General features: G+C 49.4%; 1 protein-coding gene across 5 annotated transcripts in view; it reads right to left on the bottom strand.

Moving 5' to 3' along the window:
• Positions 1-17,661, bottom strand: part of FGF18 (fibroblast growth factor 18) — a 223,655-nt gene that overhangs the window by 131,926 nt on the left and 74,068 nt on the right. Inside the window, exons 1-2 of one of the 5 annotated variants that reach the window (XM_083432005.1) lie at positions 5,703-5,813; positions 1,547-1,583 (exon numbers count right to left, since the gene is read on the bottom strand). Coding sequence is in view for 3 of the 5 variants with exons in the window: in XM_083432000.1 (XP_083288126.1) it covers positions 15,392-15,514 (123 nt within the window). In the remaining 2 variants the exon portion in view is untranslated. Of the gene's footprint in view, positions 1-1,546; positions 1,584-1,882; positions 2,196-5,702; positions 5,814-15,391; positions 15,764-17,661 lie in introns of those variants that run through there. The other 4 variants (XM_083432002.1, XM_083431999.1, XM_083432000.1 and 1 more) reach the window with 4 other exon arrangements.

Genomic DNA, 17,661 nt, shown 5'->3' with positions numbered 1-17,661 from the left:
GAGAAAGGAGCTTTCTCTCTCCCTCCCGCCCTGTGTCTGTCTGTTTCTGCCAAGGGTGCCCGTTTCGCTGTGAGCAAACGCCTTTTTCTTCCAACCGCAAAGTAATTTACAGCTGAAGATTTCGGAGTCTTTTTCTCTCTCCCGGTCCTTCTGAGTCCCCCTTTCCTTGTTGTTTTTTCCTACTCTCTCTCTCTCTCTTGCTGGGTTGGGGATTTTTTAAAGACTTTTTATTTTTTTTCCAAAGGAGGTAAGGCTATGGCACGGGCTCTCGGCGCTTGGCTTTCGGAGGAGGCTCGGATTTCAGAGGCTTTAATCCGTTTGTACAGGATCAGTTCCTACCCAACATGAAACAACCGCAACAGAAACCCTGGCAGACAGGTGCATTCCGGGCGGAGAGAGAGAGAGAGAGCGAGAGGAGCGAGGCGGCTGGAGCGAGCGACCTTGGGAAGAAGGTGAGGGCGCCAGCGGAGAGAAAAGAAAGGGGGGGGAGCAGGTTGGAGGGAGAGGCGTTGTAGGGCGCCTGGGGCCCCTGCTGCATTGTGGCTCCTTAACGACGCGCGCGGGAAGCTTGCCCGAAGCAACAAACAGCGAAGCGCGGCGAGGCCAAGGCGAGAGCGCGAGACGGAGGAGGTCTCCAAAGCACCTGCCTTGCCAACTCTGAAATATTCAAGATCGCGGGCGGGTCTGTCTCCGGACGCACGTGCTGCCTCGACACCAGCTCCAGCTACGCCGCACCAGAAATCCTTCTTTCCTCGCTCGCTTCTTTCCCAAGCTCCTTCCCGCCGCCCCCCCCCCCCTTCCTTACAAAAACCGGTAGAATGTCATGGAAAACCATGCGATCCACTCCACCCAACACCACGCCAGTTTTACTATAGTATAATCAGGCAGAGAGGTAGATGTTTGGAGAGGCATCTCCAAGTTGCAGAGTTGCTTTCCTAATTCCTCCGCGCCACCAACCCGATTGGAACCGGGTGCGTTCCTCCTCAAGGAGAGGGGAGGCTCTCCACATTAGATGAGGGATCTCCACGCGTCTTCAAAGCATGGAATCTATTTTCTTTCTTTTCCCAAGTCCTCCTGAGAGCCAGAGAGCTCCAACAGCAGAACCTTCTGCCCGTGCCCTGCAAGTGCATCAATCAACATTTTTTGCAAAGCGGAGGCCAACTTCTCTTCCTCACATCATTAGCCAGACTAATGCGCTCCAGAGAATACCTTCTTAATGCAGGGCTCCTGGCATCTTGCAGCAGAAACAGCCATTTGGGAACAGGCGTTGGGGTGGGGTGGGGTGGGGTGGGGGGGAAGGGTCTGATCAGAGGGAATCCTTGAAGACCGTTTGATTCATCCGGTGGATGAAGTCCACTCTCCCGCTCTGGCTCTCTCTGAGCTGGAAAATTCGGCAAGGCGGGAGATGCCGGTTTGGAGAGCAAGTGGATTCCCTCTCTACAGCTATAATAAACTGGCTCGTAAAAGTGACGGGGCCGGGGGGGTGGGGGCGGAGAGAGAAAGAATCAAACAGGGGAAGAGGTTTGCGAGGGGGAGGATCGCTTACCTGTACCTGGATGCACAGCAGCAGGAAGTGTAAACATCTGGGGAGAGGGAGAAGAGAAAGGCAACAAAAGATCAGAAGGGTGCGATGGAAAGTTCACCAAAAGACAATCAACGCGCGCGCGCCGGTGGTTTTGTTGGAGAAAGAGCGCAGTTAGGATATCCAATATTGGGGCGAGGAAACTCTCTTTTGGGGGGGAAGGGGAGGGTGTCACGGGGGGGGGAGCTAAAAAGATCCCGAAGTGACACTTTAAAAAAGAAAGAACGAAAAAGCCGGTGGCGGGGAGGGGGGTTTGGTGAAGAAATGCGCCAAGCGGGGCAACGTCAGCGTCATCCTTACAGGCAAGTGCAGGCGGAGAGCAGGGAATAATACATCGCTGAGCGCGGCGGCGGAGGCGGAGGCGGCGGAGGCGAGGTCCAGTGGCTTCCCGGGAGCGGCCGAGCGGTCAAACCTCGAGCCGCAGCCTGGCCATGGGAGGAAGCAGGGTCCCGTCTTGTCAAGTCCGGCGGCGGCGGCGTCCGGTTTCCAGCGGTGGCGCTTGGCGCTGAGCAGCAAGGCGGAGAAGTTGAGCGCCCGGCTGCTTTGCCTCCTCCGAGTGACTCCCTTAGACATCAGCTCTCCTCTTTCCCCCCCGTCTCTCCTCCTCCTCCTCCTCCGGGCTCGCTGGATGCGAGTGAGGGAGCGCGCGCGCGCCTGTGTGTGGTGTGTCTGCTGCGCGCGCGCGCGCCTGTATGTATGTGTGTGTGTGCGCGTCTCTCTCTCTCTGTCTCACTCACTCACTCTGTCTCTCCGCCTTTGGAGAGAGGAGAAGGTGCTGCCCGGTTGTCAGCAACTTCCGATCATCAGCAACAACCCCTCCTTTCCCCCCCTCCTCCGTCTCGCCGCCGCCACCTTCCCCCCACCCCTCTCCTCCCCTCTCCCTGGCTCTTCCCTGGATCAGACTGCCCAGACAGATGCCCAAGGATGCGTCTCGGGTCCTTGATCTCCTTCTCCTCTCTGTCTCTCTCTCTTTCTGTCTTTCCCTCCCCACCGATGGGTTGTGTGGCGGCGGCAGCAGCGGCACCAGCAGCGCGACGAGCCTCCGGGTCTCTCCCTCGCTCCCTCCCAGTCGCTGGGCAGGTTCCTTACGAGGTCATCGGAGGGGAGGGCCGGACTCCCTCGGGGTCGCTTTGGCCCAGGGCCACCTGCAAGCGGGCAAGGAGCCCCTTCTACTCCTCCTCCTCCCGCCTCTGCGCTCTCCCGCCCGGCTTCTCTCGGCATCCTCCCCACCTGGAGAAGGGGTGCGAAGCGGGTGGGGTAGAGGGAGCGCGGCGCAGAGAGAGAGAAAGGAGATCCTGGGCCAGCGGAGGGAGGCGCTGGCTGCTTTGCACTTGCTGGAGGCGAAGGGCGCTCGGGAAGCCAGCTGGCGGCTGGGCCTCCGCCTCTCCGCCAGTCCCGTTGCGCTGGGAGAGCCTCGGTACCTGCGCGGCAGCCAGAGACCGCAGCGACGCGGCGACACAAAAGCGGGCGAGGGAGGCGCGAGAGAGCGCCTTTTGGAGAGGAAGGGCAAGAGGAGGACGCGCGGAACCGGGGGAGGCAGGCAGGCAGAGATCATGGCAGCTCCATGGAGCCTCCACACTCAGGGACAGTCTATCCCCCACCCCGAATGGCAGTCGCTGGGAGTGGGGGAGCACTTAGCTGGCGAAGGCTGGTCTTCCCGGAAGTATCTGATTGGGCGCTGCTCAAAACAGGAATTTGGAGCGGAATGCAGGTTCTGATCCAACAGGGCTGTCCTGAACTGAGAGCTTCCGGGGTTCAAGTAGCGCTGAGGTTCTGGATAAAAGTTGCTGGGAGTGTGCGGATGGGAGCTGGGCAGCAGGGGGCACTGTTACCTCCGTGCGTTGCTTGCCGGGGTGGTTGGTGTCCACTTGGTGACTGGAAGATAGGAGAGTCAGCAGGAGCCAATGACAGGGGCAACCAACCCCTGACTGGTTGTAAGGAGGCAGGCAGGTGGGGGCAGGTGGAGGTGCGTGGGGCAGCACTTCATTCGCCCTCATGGAGGACTGCTTGCTTGTGGGCTTCCCTGAAGGTATTTGGCAGGATGCTGTTGGAAACTGGGTGGTCTGATCTAACAAGGTTCCTCTGGCATTCCTAGAAGCCCACCATCACCTCAAAAGAAAAACTGGGAGCAGCAGCAGACCAGGTCTGGACCCACCAAGGAGGACGTGCCGGCTCAGAGTTAAGATGGCTCTTTGCATAAGCGGCCAAGGCCCAACCCTCCTTGCCCAGCTGGCTTTGGGAAGGCCAGTTGGAGAAGCTAAGCACTTTCTGAAAGACTGACTGGAAGCCCATAATGGTCAGCCTTTAGTTAGGACAGGCATAGGCAAACTCGGCCCTCCAGATGTTTTGGGACTACAACTCCCATCATCCCTGTCCTGACCACTGGTCCTGTTAGCTAGTGATGATGGGAGTTGTAGTCCCAAAACATCTGGAGGGCCAAGTTTGCCTATGCCTGAGTTAGGAGGTACAAGGCCTCCTGCCTGAGCACCTGCAGGAAGGTCTGCAGCTAGCCTGGTCTTCTTGACCTACCCTGCAATTCAAAAGTCTTGGGGTAGCTATGAGCCATGCAGGAGGCGGCTTCCTTTCACACAGGGCCATTGATCACATTGGATCCAGACCTATCCCTTTCTATCCCACTCCACCCCCTTCTTCCTTCTCTTGGCCCACTCTAACTCCTCCTCTGCCCAGAAACACTTGGTCCTGTCCGTGAAGCAAACCCCCTTGCAAGGTACTAGCTCAACTTCCCTGACCCCTGCTCATTTTAAGGCTCTCCCCCACCTCGCCCTCCCAACTCAACCGGCCTGTTGACTTGCTTGCAACTGAATGAGCCAGTGAAGCAAAAAACGTAGGGCATCCTCCATCCTGTAGCACCTGCCTGACCAGCACACCACATTGATGGTTGTGGGCAGGAGCAGCCCAGGGTGGTAGGACCACGCCAGAAAGCTGCCCTCCTTGACAGCTCCACCTGGCGGCTGCTGCAGAGTCAGGACAAAGTGGCAGCAAAGTTGGGGCTGCGTGGGCATACTGGCAGAGCCAACCCAACTCTCCTGCCAGCGTGCCCACACAGCACGAATCTTGCTGCTACCCAACCATCTAGGTAAGCAGTATCAATGCAGCCACGAGGAAGGCGAGTCCATGAGCCTGTCCTCCATTCCTGGTTGTGAGCTGGTGATGGGATAGCTGACAACTCTCAGTTGGTATGATCCGGTGGATGTTTGGACATGGCCTTGGTTTTCAACCCTTGCCTTGGCCTCAACCTTGTCTTTCAACCTTAGCTCAGATCCCTGTTTGTTTTGGGGTGAGAGAATGGATTTTTCACCTCTGCCACAGTTGTCAAGAGCTGCAACACCACTTTATATTGACAAGCACTGTGGAAAGAAAGGAAGTCTTCCATGGTTTTCACGCTCGTGAGAATATTTCTGCGGGTTATGATTCTCTGCAAGTGTTGATAGAGACCATCAACCCAATTCCTGTCGGGTTTTGACATCACGAAATGTCTTCTCTGGACTCACCCAAAGCGGCATTGTGTGCTTATGCAAGTGAGGAATATCTTTGAGGGCTTTTGAATTGTGAAGTGTGCTTGAGCCTCCCTTGCACAACGGGTTTGCTGCGCGTGAAAATTGTTACCACCAGCGGCCTTGGCAAAATGGGTGACAGCACGTGGAGAAAATGTGTATTGCCCAAGACAAGAAAATGTGTGGGGCTTTATAAAGAAGGCCAGGGCAACAATGAGAAGACAGGGGCCTCTCCTTGACTGCTCTTATTCTTGGCTCCTTGAGGGCTTGGAGGATGGAAGAAGGACAGAAGACCAGATTGAGAACCTTTCAGCCCAATCGCTGAAAGTGTGCAAGTGTCTTCCTTTTGCTATGCCAAGGGTAGTCAACCTGGATGTTGCTGGACTACCACTCCCATCCTTCCTGGACGTTGGCCATGCTAGCTGGGGCTGATGGGAGTTGTAGTCCATCAACATCTGGAGGAGGCCAGGTTGGCTACCCTTGGGCTATACATACATTCCTTCTTTTCTGTGTGCGATATCCACCAGCATAACCGATGGGGGAGGGCAAGACTTGTGGGTATAGGGCGGTATACAAATTTAATAATAATAATAATGATGACTTACCACAGGGAAACAGTGATGGTGCTGTCTTCCTGCACCTCTTCACATTTCCAGCGAAGCTCAAAGGAGAGTCCACTCTCGAAGGATGCTTGTTGCTGCTTCCTTTTTTAAAAAATTCCTAGAAATAAATAAATGAAGCCAAAGTTCACAAAACAGGGCATGGTCTGCCAGTGGCGTAGCGTGGGTTGTCAGCACCCGGGGCAAGGCAAGTAATTTGCGCCCCCTAACCCTAACCCCCAGATGTTGCGCCCGGTGCGGCCGCCCCCCCCTGCACCCCCCACACTACGCCACTGTGGTCTGCCACTGTTGATAAAATAAAACTAAAGGTTCGCAGAGTGGAAAGTTCAGTCACCTGGCACCAATTCCACCACGAATCACCAGCCCTTGCAAAACCAAGAAATCACAGTTCCAAGGAATGCAATATGTGAGGTATAAATTGCATCCCTCCCTGTACCAAATGCAGACCCCTGGCCTACCTTAAGTGTTGTCTGCAATGACTGAATTTCGGTCAGGAGCCTTTTCCATCTCTGTCTGGAGATTCTGGGGACTGAAACTGGGACCTTTGGCCATGCTCTCTGTGCTACTGAGTTTATGGCCCTAAGCTTATATGCAGTGAAAACCTGGAGGTGGCTGTAGCCTAGGACTCTCCATGGAAGTCAACTTGTGTCTGAGAAGCACCTCTTCAGACTGCAAGCAGGGAGCTCGCGTGATTCCTGACCCTACATATTGAAAACCTTCCCTCTACACGATTAGAAAGCTGGCATGTCAGAGATCAGATTTCTAGCCCAGTTCTTCTGCCTGACCTTCTAGTTTTCAATTATTTTTGACGCAAGGTCGTTTAATCATTTAACTCCACTTGCAGCCGGAAGCGGTCCAGCCCAGATGCAGCGAGAACTAGACTTACCTGTGCATGCGTAAGAGAAAGGAGGCAGCAGTGCAGGAAGCTGGCTGCCGTTCGCCCGTGAGGAACAAGCCAGGAGGCCTCCTGCCCTCCATCGCTTCAAAAGCCAGAAAGGCACCTTCAGATTCATGTTCTCAGCCAAGGAGAAAAAGCTTCCTTTGGAAGCTGACCCTCTGCTTAACCCTGAAGAGCCCGTGTTTATTCAACTGCTACCTGAAAATTATCGAAAGAAGACATAAGGCAGCTGAATGTTGCCCTTTCCTTACGACAGTTGGCAGACCACCAGCAAGTGGATGACGGATCATCTGGGGTCAAGGTATGGCTTGCCTACCCAAAGACTCCCAGAGGCTCGTTCCAGTTCAGAGTTAAGTCCTAGGAGAAGGAGGCAGTTGTGTATCTCAAAGTGGGTTTCAATCACACTCTGCTGGCTGCGTTCATCCAAACCAGATTGTGAGCGACTGAGTGAGTAAGCAAGTCATGCTGGGAGGAGACCCATTGAAAAGAATGGGCTTAAGTAACTAAAAGTCCAGCAATTCCAATGGCGCTATTCCAAGTATGAAAAACAACATGGGATATCGCCCAATCTGTTGGGTCACAGCTATTATCAGCAGGCCCTGTCAATGTGGAATGACCGCTTTTCCTTTTACCCCAGGCTACCGGCACTTCTCTCTTGGCAAAGTTTACTTTAACTGGCTGCTTAACATTCTTATGACTGTTTATTGTATTTTTATTTGCTGTGTGTAGACGTATATAATATACTGTTGTTGTAAGCCAGTTTGAACCCATGTAGGAAAGCAGCAGAAAGAAATGCTTAAAACGAATACGTAAAATTAGTATGGTAGGGTAGTTGTGGTTTCTTTTTGCCAAGCTATTCTTTGCTGCTCCCTTTCACATTTGGGATATTATTTACGTCTGAGCTCAAGTTGACTTTTTCTTTTTCTAGCAAAGTTTCCTTTTTTAAAAAAAAGAAATCAAATAGATTTTTCCCACACCCCAGCTGTTTTCCACCGCCTGCCAGTCTGAAAGAGTTTCCAAACACTTCGCTTGCCATCTAGTGGGAAAACAACGTTGCTGCAAATTCTGGAGTGACTGCCTTGCCGCAGTCCTTTACTTGAGATGGGGGAAGGGATCAGCTGTGTGTTCTCTTCCTGAGTCTGCAACTCTTCTATGAGAGCAGAGTTTGGGGAGAATTATATTCCACCGAATGTATGGAAGTGAGAGCTGGACCATAAAGAAGGCTGATCGCCGAAGAATTGATGCTTTTGAATTATGGTGCTGGAGGAGACTCTTGAGAGTCCCATGGACTGCAAGAAGATCAAACCTATCCATTCTGAAGGAAATCAGCCCTGAGTGCTCACTGGAAGGACAGATCCTGAAGCTGAGGCTCCAATATTTGGCCACCTCATAAGAGAAGACTCCCTGGAAAAGACCCTGATGTTGGGAAAGATGGAGGGCACAAGGACAAGGGGACGACAGAGGACAAGTTGGTTGGACAGTGTTCTCGAAGCTACCAGCATGAGTTTGACCAAACTGCGGGAGGCAGTGGAAGACAGGAGTGCCTGGCGTGCTCTGCTCCATGGGGTCACGAAGAGTCGGACACGACTAAATGACTAAACAACAACAACAACATATTCCACTGAGAGCAAAGACTTCTCAGACAACATTGGTTCTCCTTCTCAGAACTCGAGATATGGAATAAAAACAGTAATAAGTTGCGCTCTGTGTGTGTGTAATTTTTATTACATTTTCTGTTTTACAATTTAGAACACTCATTTAAACATCCTTAAAATATAAGTGACTTCCTTTCTTCTCTTTCCATGGCTCATTTTGCATATCATAAATCCCTGCATATTTTATTGTTGTTGTTTAGTCGTTTAGTCGTGTCCGACTCTTCGTGACCCCATGGACCAGAGCACGTACGAACCCAAAGATTGGAGGACTTTTGCTTCCTCAAATTCTTCCCCCTTTTAATATTTTAACTGTAATAAGAATGTTATTATTTATAAGCCACCCATCTGACTGGATTGCCCCAGCCATTCTGGGCGGCTCCCAACAAAATATTAAAAACACAATAAAACCTCGAACATTAAAAGCTTCAGATGGCTTCTAAAAGTCGGATAGTTGTTTATTTCCTTGACATCTGATGGGAGGGCATTCCACAGGGTGGGTGCCACTACCGAGAAGGCCCTCTGCCTGGTTCCCTATTACTTCTCTTCTTGTAGTGAGGGAACTGCTAGAAGGTCCTTGGAGCTTTTAAAGGTGAGAATAGGCCATTGCTCAGGGCTGGAACATCTGCCTTGCATATAGAAAGTCCCAGGTTCAGTCCCTGGTATCTTCAGATAAGGGTGAGAAAAGGATTCTTTCTGAAACTCTGGAGAGTGAGGATATTATTGAGCTGGATAGGTTGGGTATGTGTGGACGCTCAGAGGATGACCTCCAAACCACCCTAAATATCTTCGCAGAAGCTTACGAAAAGCTTGGCCTGTCACTCAACATCCAAAAAACCAAAGTGCTGCACCAACAAGTACAAAATAACCCCTCTGCAGCGCCACAAATCCAACTCAATGGTGTAACGTTGGAAAATGTCGATCACTTCTCCTACCTAGGCAGTTATCTTTCCACAAGGGTCAGCATTGATGCCGAAATCCAGCATCGCCTGAGCTCTGCGAGTGCGGTTTCTCCTGATCTCTACTTCAAACTTAAAAATGGAAAGTGTAATGCTGGTGGTCAACAAAAGAAGTTTAAAGACTGTCTCAAGGCAAATCTAAAAAAAAAGTAGCATAAACACCGACAACTGGGGAAAACTGGCCTGCGAGCACTCCAGTTGGAGAACAGCCTTTACCAAAGATGTCATGGGCTTTGAAGACACTCGAACTCAGGACGCAAGGGAGAAACGTGCTGGGAGGAAGGCACGCTTGGCAAATCCACACCGTGATTAACTCCCGCCTGGGAACCAATGCCCCCACTGTGGAAGGACATGTGGATCCAGAATTGGCCTCCACAGTCACTTACGGACTCACTGTTAAAACCATGTTTATGGAAGACATCTTACAGTGGTACCTCGGGTTACATACTCTTCAGGTTACATGCACTTCAGGTTACAGACTCTGCTAACCCAGAAATAGTGCTTCAGATTAAGAACTTTGCTTCAGGATGAGAACAGAAATCGTGCTCCGGTGGCACGGCAGCAGCAGGAGGCCCCATTAGCCAAAGTGGTGCTTCAGGTTAAGAACAATTTCAGGTGAAGAACGGACCTCCGGAATGAATTAAGTACTTAACCCATGGTGCCACTGTACTTGGCTATTAGTGACCACCAAAGAATGGCAGATTCTAATGTTCCCGTGTTGACAAATCACAAGCACCAGGAATGAAATATAATGTTGCCATGCAGACAATATCGATCAATGCACTTCTGAAAATTAAAATAGGAATGTAATTTGGGTAGTTCCTGGCATTTTCGTCTGCCGTATGTGAGTTTTCCAGGAATGGGCAATAGTTCCCATATCACACCCAGTGAGATGTGATCATTGTTCTCATTGATTCTTTTTAAAGAGTTGTGTTTTTTTTAATATTAATGGGAGTTGAAGCAGGCTTGCTTTCCCCCTGCTGAATAACATCAGTGGCTGATGTGAGAGTTGAAAACCACAGACGTTTGGTTGGTGCCCTAGAGGATGAATGACTTACCCATTCCAGAGCATGAACTTGAATTTGTCATATGTTTGGATCTGGAAAAATAACCCTTGTATTTTGTGCTGCTGCCAGCATAGGAACATAGGAAGTTGCCTTGCACTGAGTCAGAAGGTTGTTCGGCGTTAATAACACTGGGCAACAATTTTGTACTTTTTGAATGTTGTCTAGATTTCTACAACTAATTTAGGGTATTTTTGCACTGCTGAATCAGGAAATGGCTTCCGTTTCTCTCCATCAGGTCAGGTTTACTGTAAACTGAATGGTGGACATTGATAAAGGTAAGTACACGTAAATTGCATGTTGCTTCACCATTTTTCAAACTTCAGGACTTGAACTTCCGTTTCTTGGAACTCCTGGAATGCTCAGCGGCAGGGAGGTCTCTCTTCAGAGTCCAACAGTAGTCAGCCATCATGCCTGCTTCCCAGGGACCCTGATACCTGGTCTCCATCTCTTTCATGTCCTGATGGAATCTCTCCCCCTGCTCGTCACTCATTGAACCCAGGTTCTCAGGAAACCGGTCCATATGTGAAAATAGGTAGTGCATCTTGACGCTCATGTTGCAGCCCAGGTTTCTGAAAGCAGTCAGCATGTTGTTGACAAGTTCTGCGTAGTTTCTGGCCTTATTGTTGCCAAGAAAGTTCTTCACTACCAGAACAAATGCCTTCCACACTTCCAGTTCCACTTCATTCATTGACTTTCCGAACTCTGGATCTCTGATGAGCTGACGGATCTGAGGACCATCAAAGATGCCAGCTTTCAACTTCTCCATGGTCAATCCTGGAAAAGCCTGGCACAAGTAAGTGAAGCAGTCACCATCCTTGTCCAGAGCCTTGGTGAACTGCTTGATTAAGCCGAGCTTGATGTGCAGCGGTGGGAAGAGTATTCTGTCTCTGTCCACCAGAGGGTCGTTGATGACGTTCCTTTCTTTGCAAGGCACCAATTCCTCCTGCACAGGCCAGTCCTTCTTCGTGTAATGCTGAGCATGGTCCCTACTATCCCACATGCACAGAAAACATGAGTACTTGGTGAAGCCAGACTGTTGTCCCAACAAAAAGTTCACCATCTAAAATAATGGTGGCTTATAAATAATAAAATTCTTATTACAGTTAAAATATTAAAAGGGGGTAAGAATTTGAGGAAGCGAAAGTCCTCATTTTTAAGAATATCATCATCATTATTATATATTTATTTATACCTCACTTTTTTGTCTGAGAGAGAGAGAAAATACCCTTTAATCTACAGTGAAGAGCACTATAGACATATCAGACTTCCCTAGATCATTCTGTGAAAAGCATTCATGTTGTGCAGGGTTCAACAGGGGGCCAGTCCACTGTCCCGCAGACCTTGAGGAGGGCCGGACTATATTTGGGGGACGGGGGATGAACGAATTCCTATGCCCCACAAATAACCCAGAGATTCGTTTTAAATAAAAGGACACATTCTACTCATGTAAAAACATGCTGATTCACTGGGCCGGATTTAGAAGGCTATTGGCCGGATCTGGCCCCCGGGCCTTAGTTTGCCTACACCATTTTGGTGTAGATGTATTGTTTTTGTTGCTATTTGGTTTACATTCTTATATTTCTGTCATTACGTCTTGTTAGGGATTATTGGAAGATTGCTTAATCTTAGCAGTTGATGTGGTGTGGTGCCAAAAATATTATCATCTTTGATATGGCACAGGATTCTTTAGGTTTCTGGGATGTGTGTGGCGCTGTGGTCTAAACCACTGAGCTTCTTGGGCTTGCTGATCAGAAGGTCGGCGGTTCGAATCCCCACAACGGGGTCAGCTCCTGTTGCTCGGTCCCTGCTCCTGCCAACCTAGCAGTTCGAAAGCACGTCAAAGTGCAAGTAGATAAATAGGTACCACTCCGGCGGGATGGTAAATGGCGTTCCCATGTGCTGCTCTGGTTCACCAGAAGCAGCTTAGTCATGCTGGTCACATGACCCGGAAGCTGCTCCCTCGGCCAATAAAGCAAGCTGAGCGCCGCAACCCCAGAGGAGGCCAAGCCTGGACCTAATGGTCAGGGGTCCCTTTACCTTTACCTTTACCCACACAAACACTCAATCTCATTGCACTCTGTGTGCTTGTCACATAACATACCAACTCCGAAAGTCAGTTGCGCTATATTATTTTCTGTTCAGCAGCCTAACAGCCAACGGATAGAAACTGTTTTTTAGCCTGTTGGTACAACTGATTATACTTCTATATCTCCTGCCCGAGGGTAGAAGATTAAAGAGGTGCTGGCCGGGGTGCAAATCGTCCCTGAGAATTTTCCTCGCACTCCTAAGGCAACGATCCCTTGCGATGTCATCTAGCAGGCTCAGGGGCAGCCCATGATATCTGCGCTGTGTTCACTACCCTCTGTAAAGCTAGAGGTGTGCAGCAACAAGATGGTGTGCCTTGTATCTGTAGTGTTTTGAGGCCTCCTGATCTGTTTTGGTTCTGCTCTGTGTCATTCTGATTCAATACATTCCCCCCTTCCAATAAAATTGTTATTTCCCCAAATAATAAAGAGTAACTGAGTACAAGTCTGGTTATATAATAGAATCCCCACAAAAACTTTACATTGAGTTTGTAGTGTCATTTCAAGCATATACTTAAGAAATCAATGGCTAATGTAGCCTCTCCACAAACAAGTTTGAGCAGCTGGTGGGAGAGAATTGTTAACTTGCCTTATTCAGGCCCAAATTTGATCTGTTAGATCCGAAGTGCTCTTTCACCCCTGTTGACTGTAATGTGGAATGTATCCTTTTTTCGACTTTCGTACAAGTGGATGCAATTTTCAGGCACAGAAGTCCCTTCAGAGTAGACTAAGCGTGCCAAATCTCAGTCAGATCCATCCCGTGGTTTTCATGTGGGAGACCTTTTGAAAAAGGAAAGTCTTTGATCCTATTTTAAAGCTTGTGCCCATCTCTACATCTGGTGGGAGGAAACTCCACGGTTTAACAGAGGCAGGCGACTGCTCACTGCAAACCCAGGAAGAAAGAAGGTATAACCAGGACAGCTGATATTCCATATTTATTATCTTACCCTTTCTCCACGAAACTTAAAAATGTGAATTTCAAGTTCCCATACAGCCTAATTCTCTGGCTTACAGCCAGAAGGCCTCTTAGCAAGAATCAAATATTGAAAGGTGGGCTGGATAAAGAAAACAAGAATAAACCAAAGGTACAGAAAAAGATGACAAAAGAGAACGATCTGCTGCTTGACCAGCAATACTGCATTTCATAGGTGTTTTCTCTGCCAAGAGAGAGTGTCAGGTCTTGACGGTTTCCTTCAATATTCAAAGGGCATGCCAAACCATTATTCCTCTTGCACTAGAAATGTCATCTATTCTGCCAGCCCTAAATGAGCCCAAGCTTTTCTGCAAGGCTGACACTCATATTCATAATACATGTAGTGCAGCTTTTGCGAAACTGGTGCCTTCCATAAGTTTCAGATTACAACTCCCATCATCTCCATCCAACACAGCTTTGCTGACTGGTGCTAATGGTTGTTGTAGTCCAAATCATCTGGCGTACACCAGGATGAGAAAGGCTGGTCTAGTATATTTAGTATGGTTTTACAGAGGTATGCTATGTCTTAATGGAAGGATACTCTTTTTTTGTTTCCCTCTAGCCTTTGCCCTTCATCCTGATGAACAGTGAACCTTCCTCAGATCTGCAGGAGATTACTAATGTTCTCCCTGCATATGTTGGCCGAGGTTTTCTTGTTGATGTCAATGGATGCAAGATTGACGTCAATAGATTTTGGCTGGTCTTCTAGCCAAGTCTGGGTAATGTTATGATCATTCATTACAATGCCAGCTATGCAGGGTGAGACCGAAGTAATCAAATCTCACACTTCAAAGTCAGTAGGGAGTACTAGTTCAGGTGATATTATTAATCCCTTCTACTTTGCATTTTCCCAATGGCTTTGCATAACTGGCGTTGTTCAGTGTTGGAGGGACGACTTCTGCGTAGGCTACTGATGAAAACAGGGCTATTTTCATAACGAAACTATGTGATGATGTGATCTCGAGAGCCTGGGAGGGCAGATTAAAAATATCTGGATAAATGGGGAGTGTTAGATGGTATTCACACAGACACCATCCTCAGAATTTAGAAAGCAAGATATTTAAGATAGCAATTGGCAGATCGACCTGACGGAAAGAGCTTCCATTTCATACACAAAAGAAGACCAATGTCTCCTCATAACCTTTTCTTTAAAAATACAAATAATAAAAAATCTCACAGTGAAGACGGATAAAAAAATAGATTTGATATTTCCCTGCAAACTGAAAACATTACATCATGTCACTGTATTAAAGGTAAAGGTAACCCTGACCGTTAGGTCCAGTCGTGACCAACTCTGAGGTTGCGACGCTCATCTCGCTTTACTGGCCGAGGGAGCCAGCGTATAGCTTCTGGGTCATGTGGCCAGCATGACTAAGCCACTTCTGGCGAAGCAGAGCAGCACACGGAAACACCGTTCACCTTCCCGCCAGAGCGGTACCTATTTATCTACTTCCACTTTGACCTGCTTTCGAACTGCTAAGTTTGGCAGGAGCTGGGACTGAACAACGGGAGCTCACCCCGTCATGGGGATTCAAACTGCCGACCTTCTGATTGGCAAGCCCTAGGCTCTGTGGTTTAGACGACAGTACTACCTGCTGTATTATAGAAACCTACATGGTAAGAAAGGTAAAGGACCCCTGGTTAAGTTCAGTCAAAGGCGACTATGGGGTTGTGGCACTCATCTCACTTTTCAGACAGAGGGAGCCGGCGTTTGTCCACAGACAGCTTTCCAGGACATGTGGCCAGCATGACTAAATGCTTCTGGTACAATGGAACACCGTGACAGAATCCAGAGTGCATGGAAACGCTGTTTAACTTCCTGCCAAAGTGGTACCTATTTATCTAGTTGCACTGGCAAATTTTCAAACTGCTAAGTTGACAGGAGGAGAGACCGAGCAATGAAATCTAACTCTGTCATGGGAGTTTGAACTGCTGACCTTCAGATTGGCAAGCCCCAAAGGCTCAGGGGCTTAGACCACACTGCCACGCGCGTCCACTTCCTGTAAGCAGAGAGGCCCTGTAATATAGATTGCCTACTTGCCTGCTCTTTGCCTTGCCTGCTGCTTCTGTGTCCGCATGCTGCTGCCCATTTCAGTGAGATGACCACTACACTCATACTTCTGCTGACCACCTCACTAAGAGAAGAACATACAGGGTCCACCATCTGCTCCCAACTAAGCCCACCTCACTGAGAAAGAGATTGTACCTGCTTTTGGCAGCTTCCACAAGAGAAATAAATATTCTGCCCACATTCTACTGCCTGCCTGAGTGGAAGAGGAACGAAGATGAATGAATGCCTCTCCCCACAAGATGATGCTCCCTGCCTGAAGGACAGGGGCTGCCCACTGTGACCCCATGCTAGCCACCTGAGGGAGAAAAACTGGCCACTGTGATCTCATGCTGATGCTGCCTATTTCACAGACTGGCCACTGTGTTCTCACACAGATGTGAGAAGGATACACACAGGCCATTGTGATGTCTTGCTGATGCTGAAGGAGAGAGAAACTGGCCCATGTACCAGCCCACAACTGCTGTCCACCTGAATAACAAGGAGACACTGCCTGGCACGCCAACACATTGCTCACCATGTTCATGAGAATTATGTCCTTTGCACCTTGGACCAAACTGGGGTTTCTTAACTTGCTTTTACTCTCCTGTTCCTGCATATTAGGTTCCCTTACCAGAGGTCTATAATAACAAGGTAATGAATCAACCACATTTATCTGTACACAAAAGATAGGTAAAGGTAAAAGGTAAAGGATCGCTGGACGGTTAAGTCCAGTCAAAGTCAACTATGGAGTTGTGGTGCTCATCTCACTTTCAGGCTGAGGGAGCTGGCGTTTGTCCACAGATAGCGTTCCAGGTCATGTGGCCAGCATGACTCAACCGCTTCTGGCACATTGGAACACCGTGACAGAAGCCAAAGTGAAGGGGCAGGCAGTATGTGGAATGGGAGAGGCAGAAAGGGGTATTTGACTGGGCCTAATAATACAGCGGCTGCAGCACTGGTTGGAGATTGTTTTCACCAGGGTTTCAGGCAGCAGTCTTTGTGTGTTCAGACCCAGAAACCTCCCCCCTAAATAAATTCACATATGACTCAAATTTTGGTTTTGGTTTTTGGCAGAATTTAGGCCACAACTTTATTGATTACAGAAAGTGAATGGTTGCATAGGCTCTGGTTCAACTAGCTTCCTGCCATGCAGGTAGCGCTGACCCAGGGCTCCAGCATAGGTTAGCCAAGGGTGAACACCTGGATAAGCGGAAAGTCGGGAACAGGCTATCTCCGCCACCCAAATGTCCCCCTGGACTCAGGCACGGGCACAAGCCCCTCTCAGGGGTTGATGATGATGATGATGATTAATTTATTTGTACCCCACCCATCTCCCCAGCCACTCCAGGTGGCTTCCAACAAAGATTAAAAATACATTAAAATGTCACACATTAAAAACTTCCCTGAACAGGAATGCCTTCAGATGTCTTCTAAATGTCAGGTAGTTGTTTATCTCTTTCACATCTGATGGGAGGGCGTTCCACAGGGCTGGCACCACTACCAAGAAGGCCCTCTGCCTGGTTCCCTGTAGCTTTGCTTCTCGCAGTGAGGGAACCGCCAGAAGGCCCTCGGTGCTGGACCTCAGCATCCAGGCAGAACAATGGGGGTGGAGATGCTCCTTCAGTTATACTGGGCCGAGGCCGTTTAGGGCTTTAAAGGTCAACACCAACACTTTGAATTGTGCTCGGAAACATACTGGTTGACCAAACCATTGAGTCCCTGGTTTCCTTTAACGGAATACCCTTCACACAGGGATGGCGAGAGCGTTCTCCCATCCCTATCACCCAAACCAGAGCCTATCCGCAACCTTACAAGTTGTGACAATTTGCTACGTGGCAGGCAAAACCCAAATGGCAACAGCCAATCAGCCAAGTGGGGGAAATTCCTGCCATGCCCCTGTCCCAACGACAGATGACACACGACGGCATAGCAAGGTCAAGCGCAAAGCCCTAAAAGTAGGGAGACGTGGGCGGGTGTTCCGAATGCACGCGTCGAAAGAGGAAGCTCTGGGTCACATGCATGGGTATAAATAGGTCCCTCAAACCGTTTGGACTGCATCCCATTGGCCAGATTGCACCCAGCAACAAGGGACCTACCAATTGGGTGTTGTGGCTGACCAATAACACAGGGTCGGTTTTCCAGGTCTCACCGCAATACATGCCCTCTTTAAGGGAGGACCCGATTTCCCACACGCTAGAGATACCAGCAAATGAGACTGAGACCTCCTTGCATGTCAAGCGAGGGCTGTACCACTGAACCAA

The sequence above is a fragment of the Podarcis tiliguerta genome (genome assembly GCF_965153285.1).
Source record: "Podarcis tiliguerta genome assembly, chromosome: 3".
Lineage (NCBI taxonomy): Eukaryota > Metazoa > Chordata > Lepidosauria > Squamata > Lacertidae > Podarcis > Podarcis tiliguerta.
Note: the sequence above shows the minus strand (reverse complement) of the source record. Positions and strands in the feature narration are given on the sequence as shown.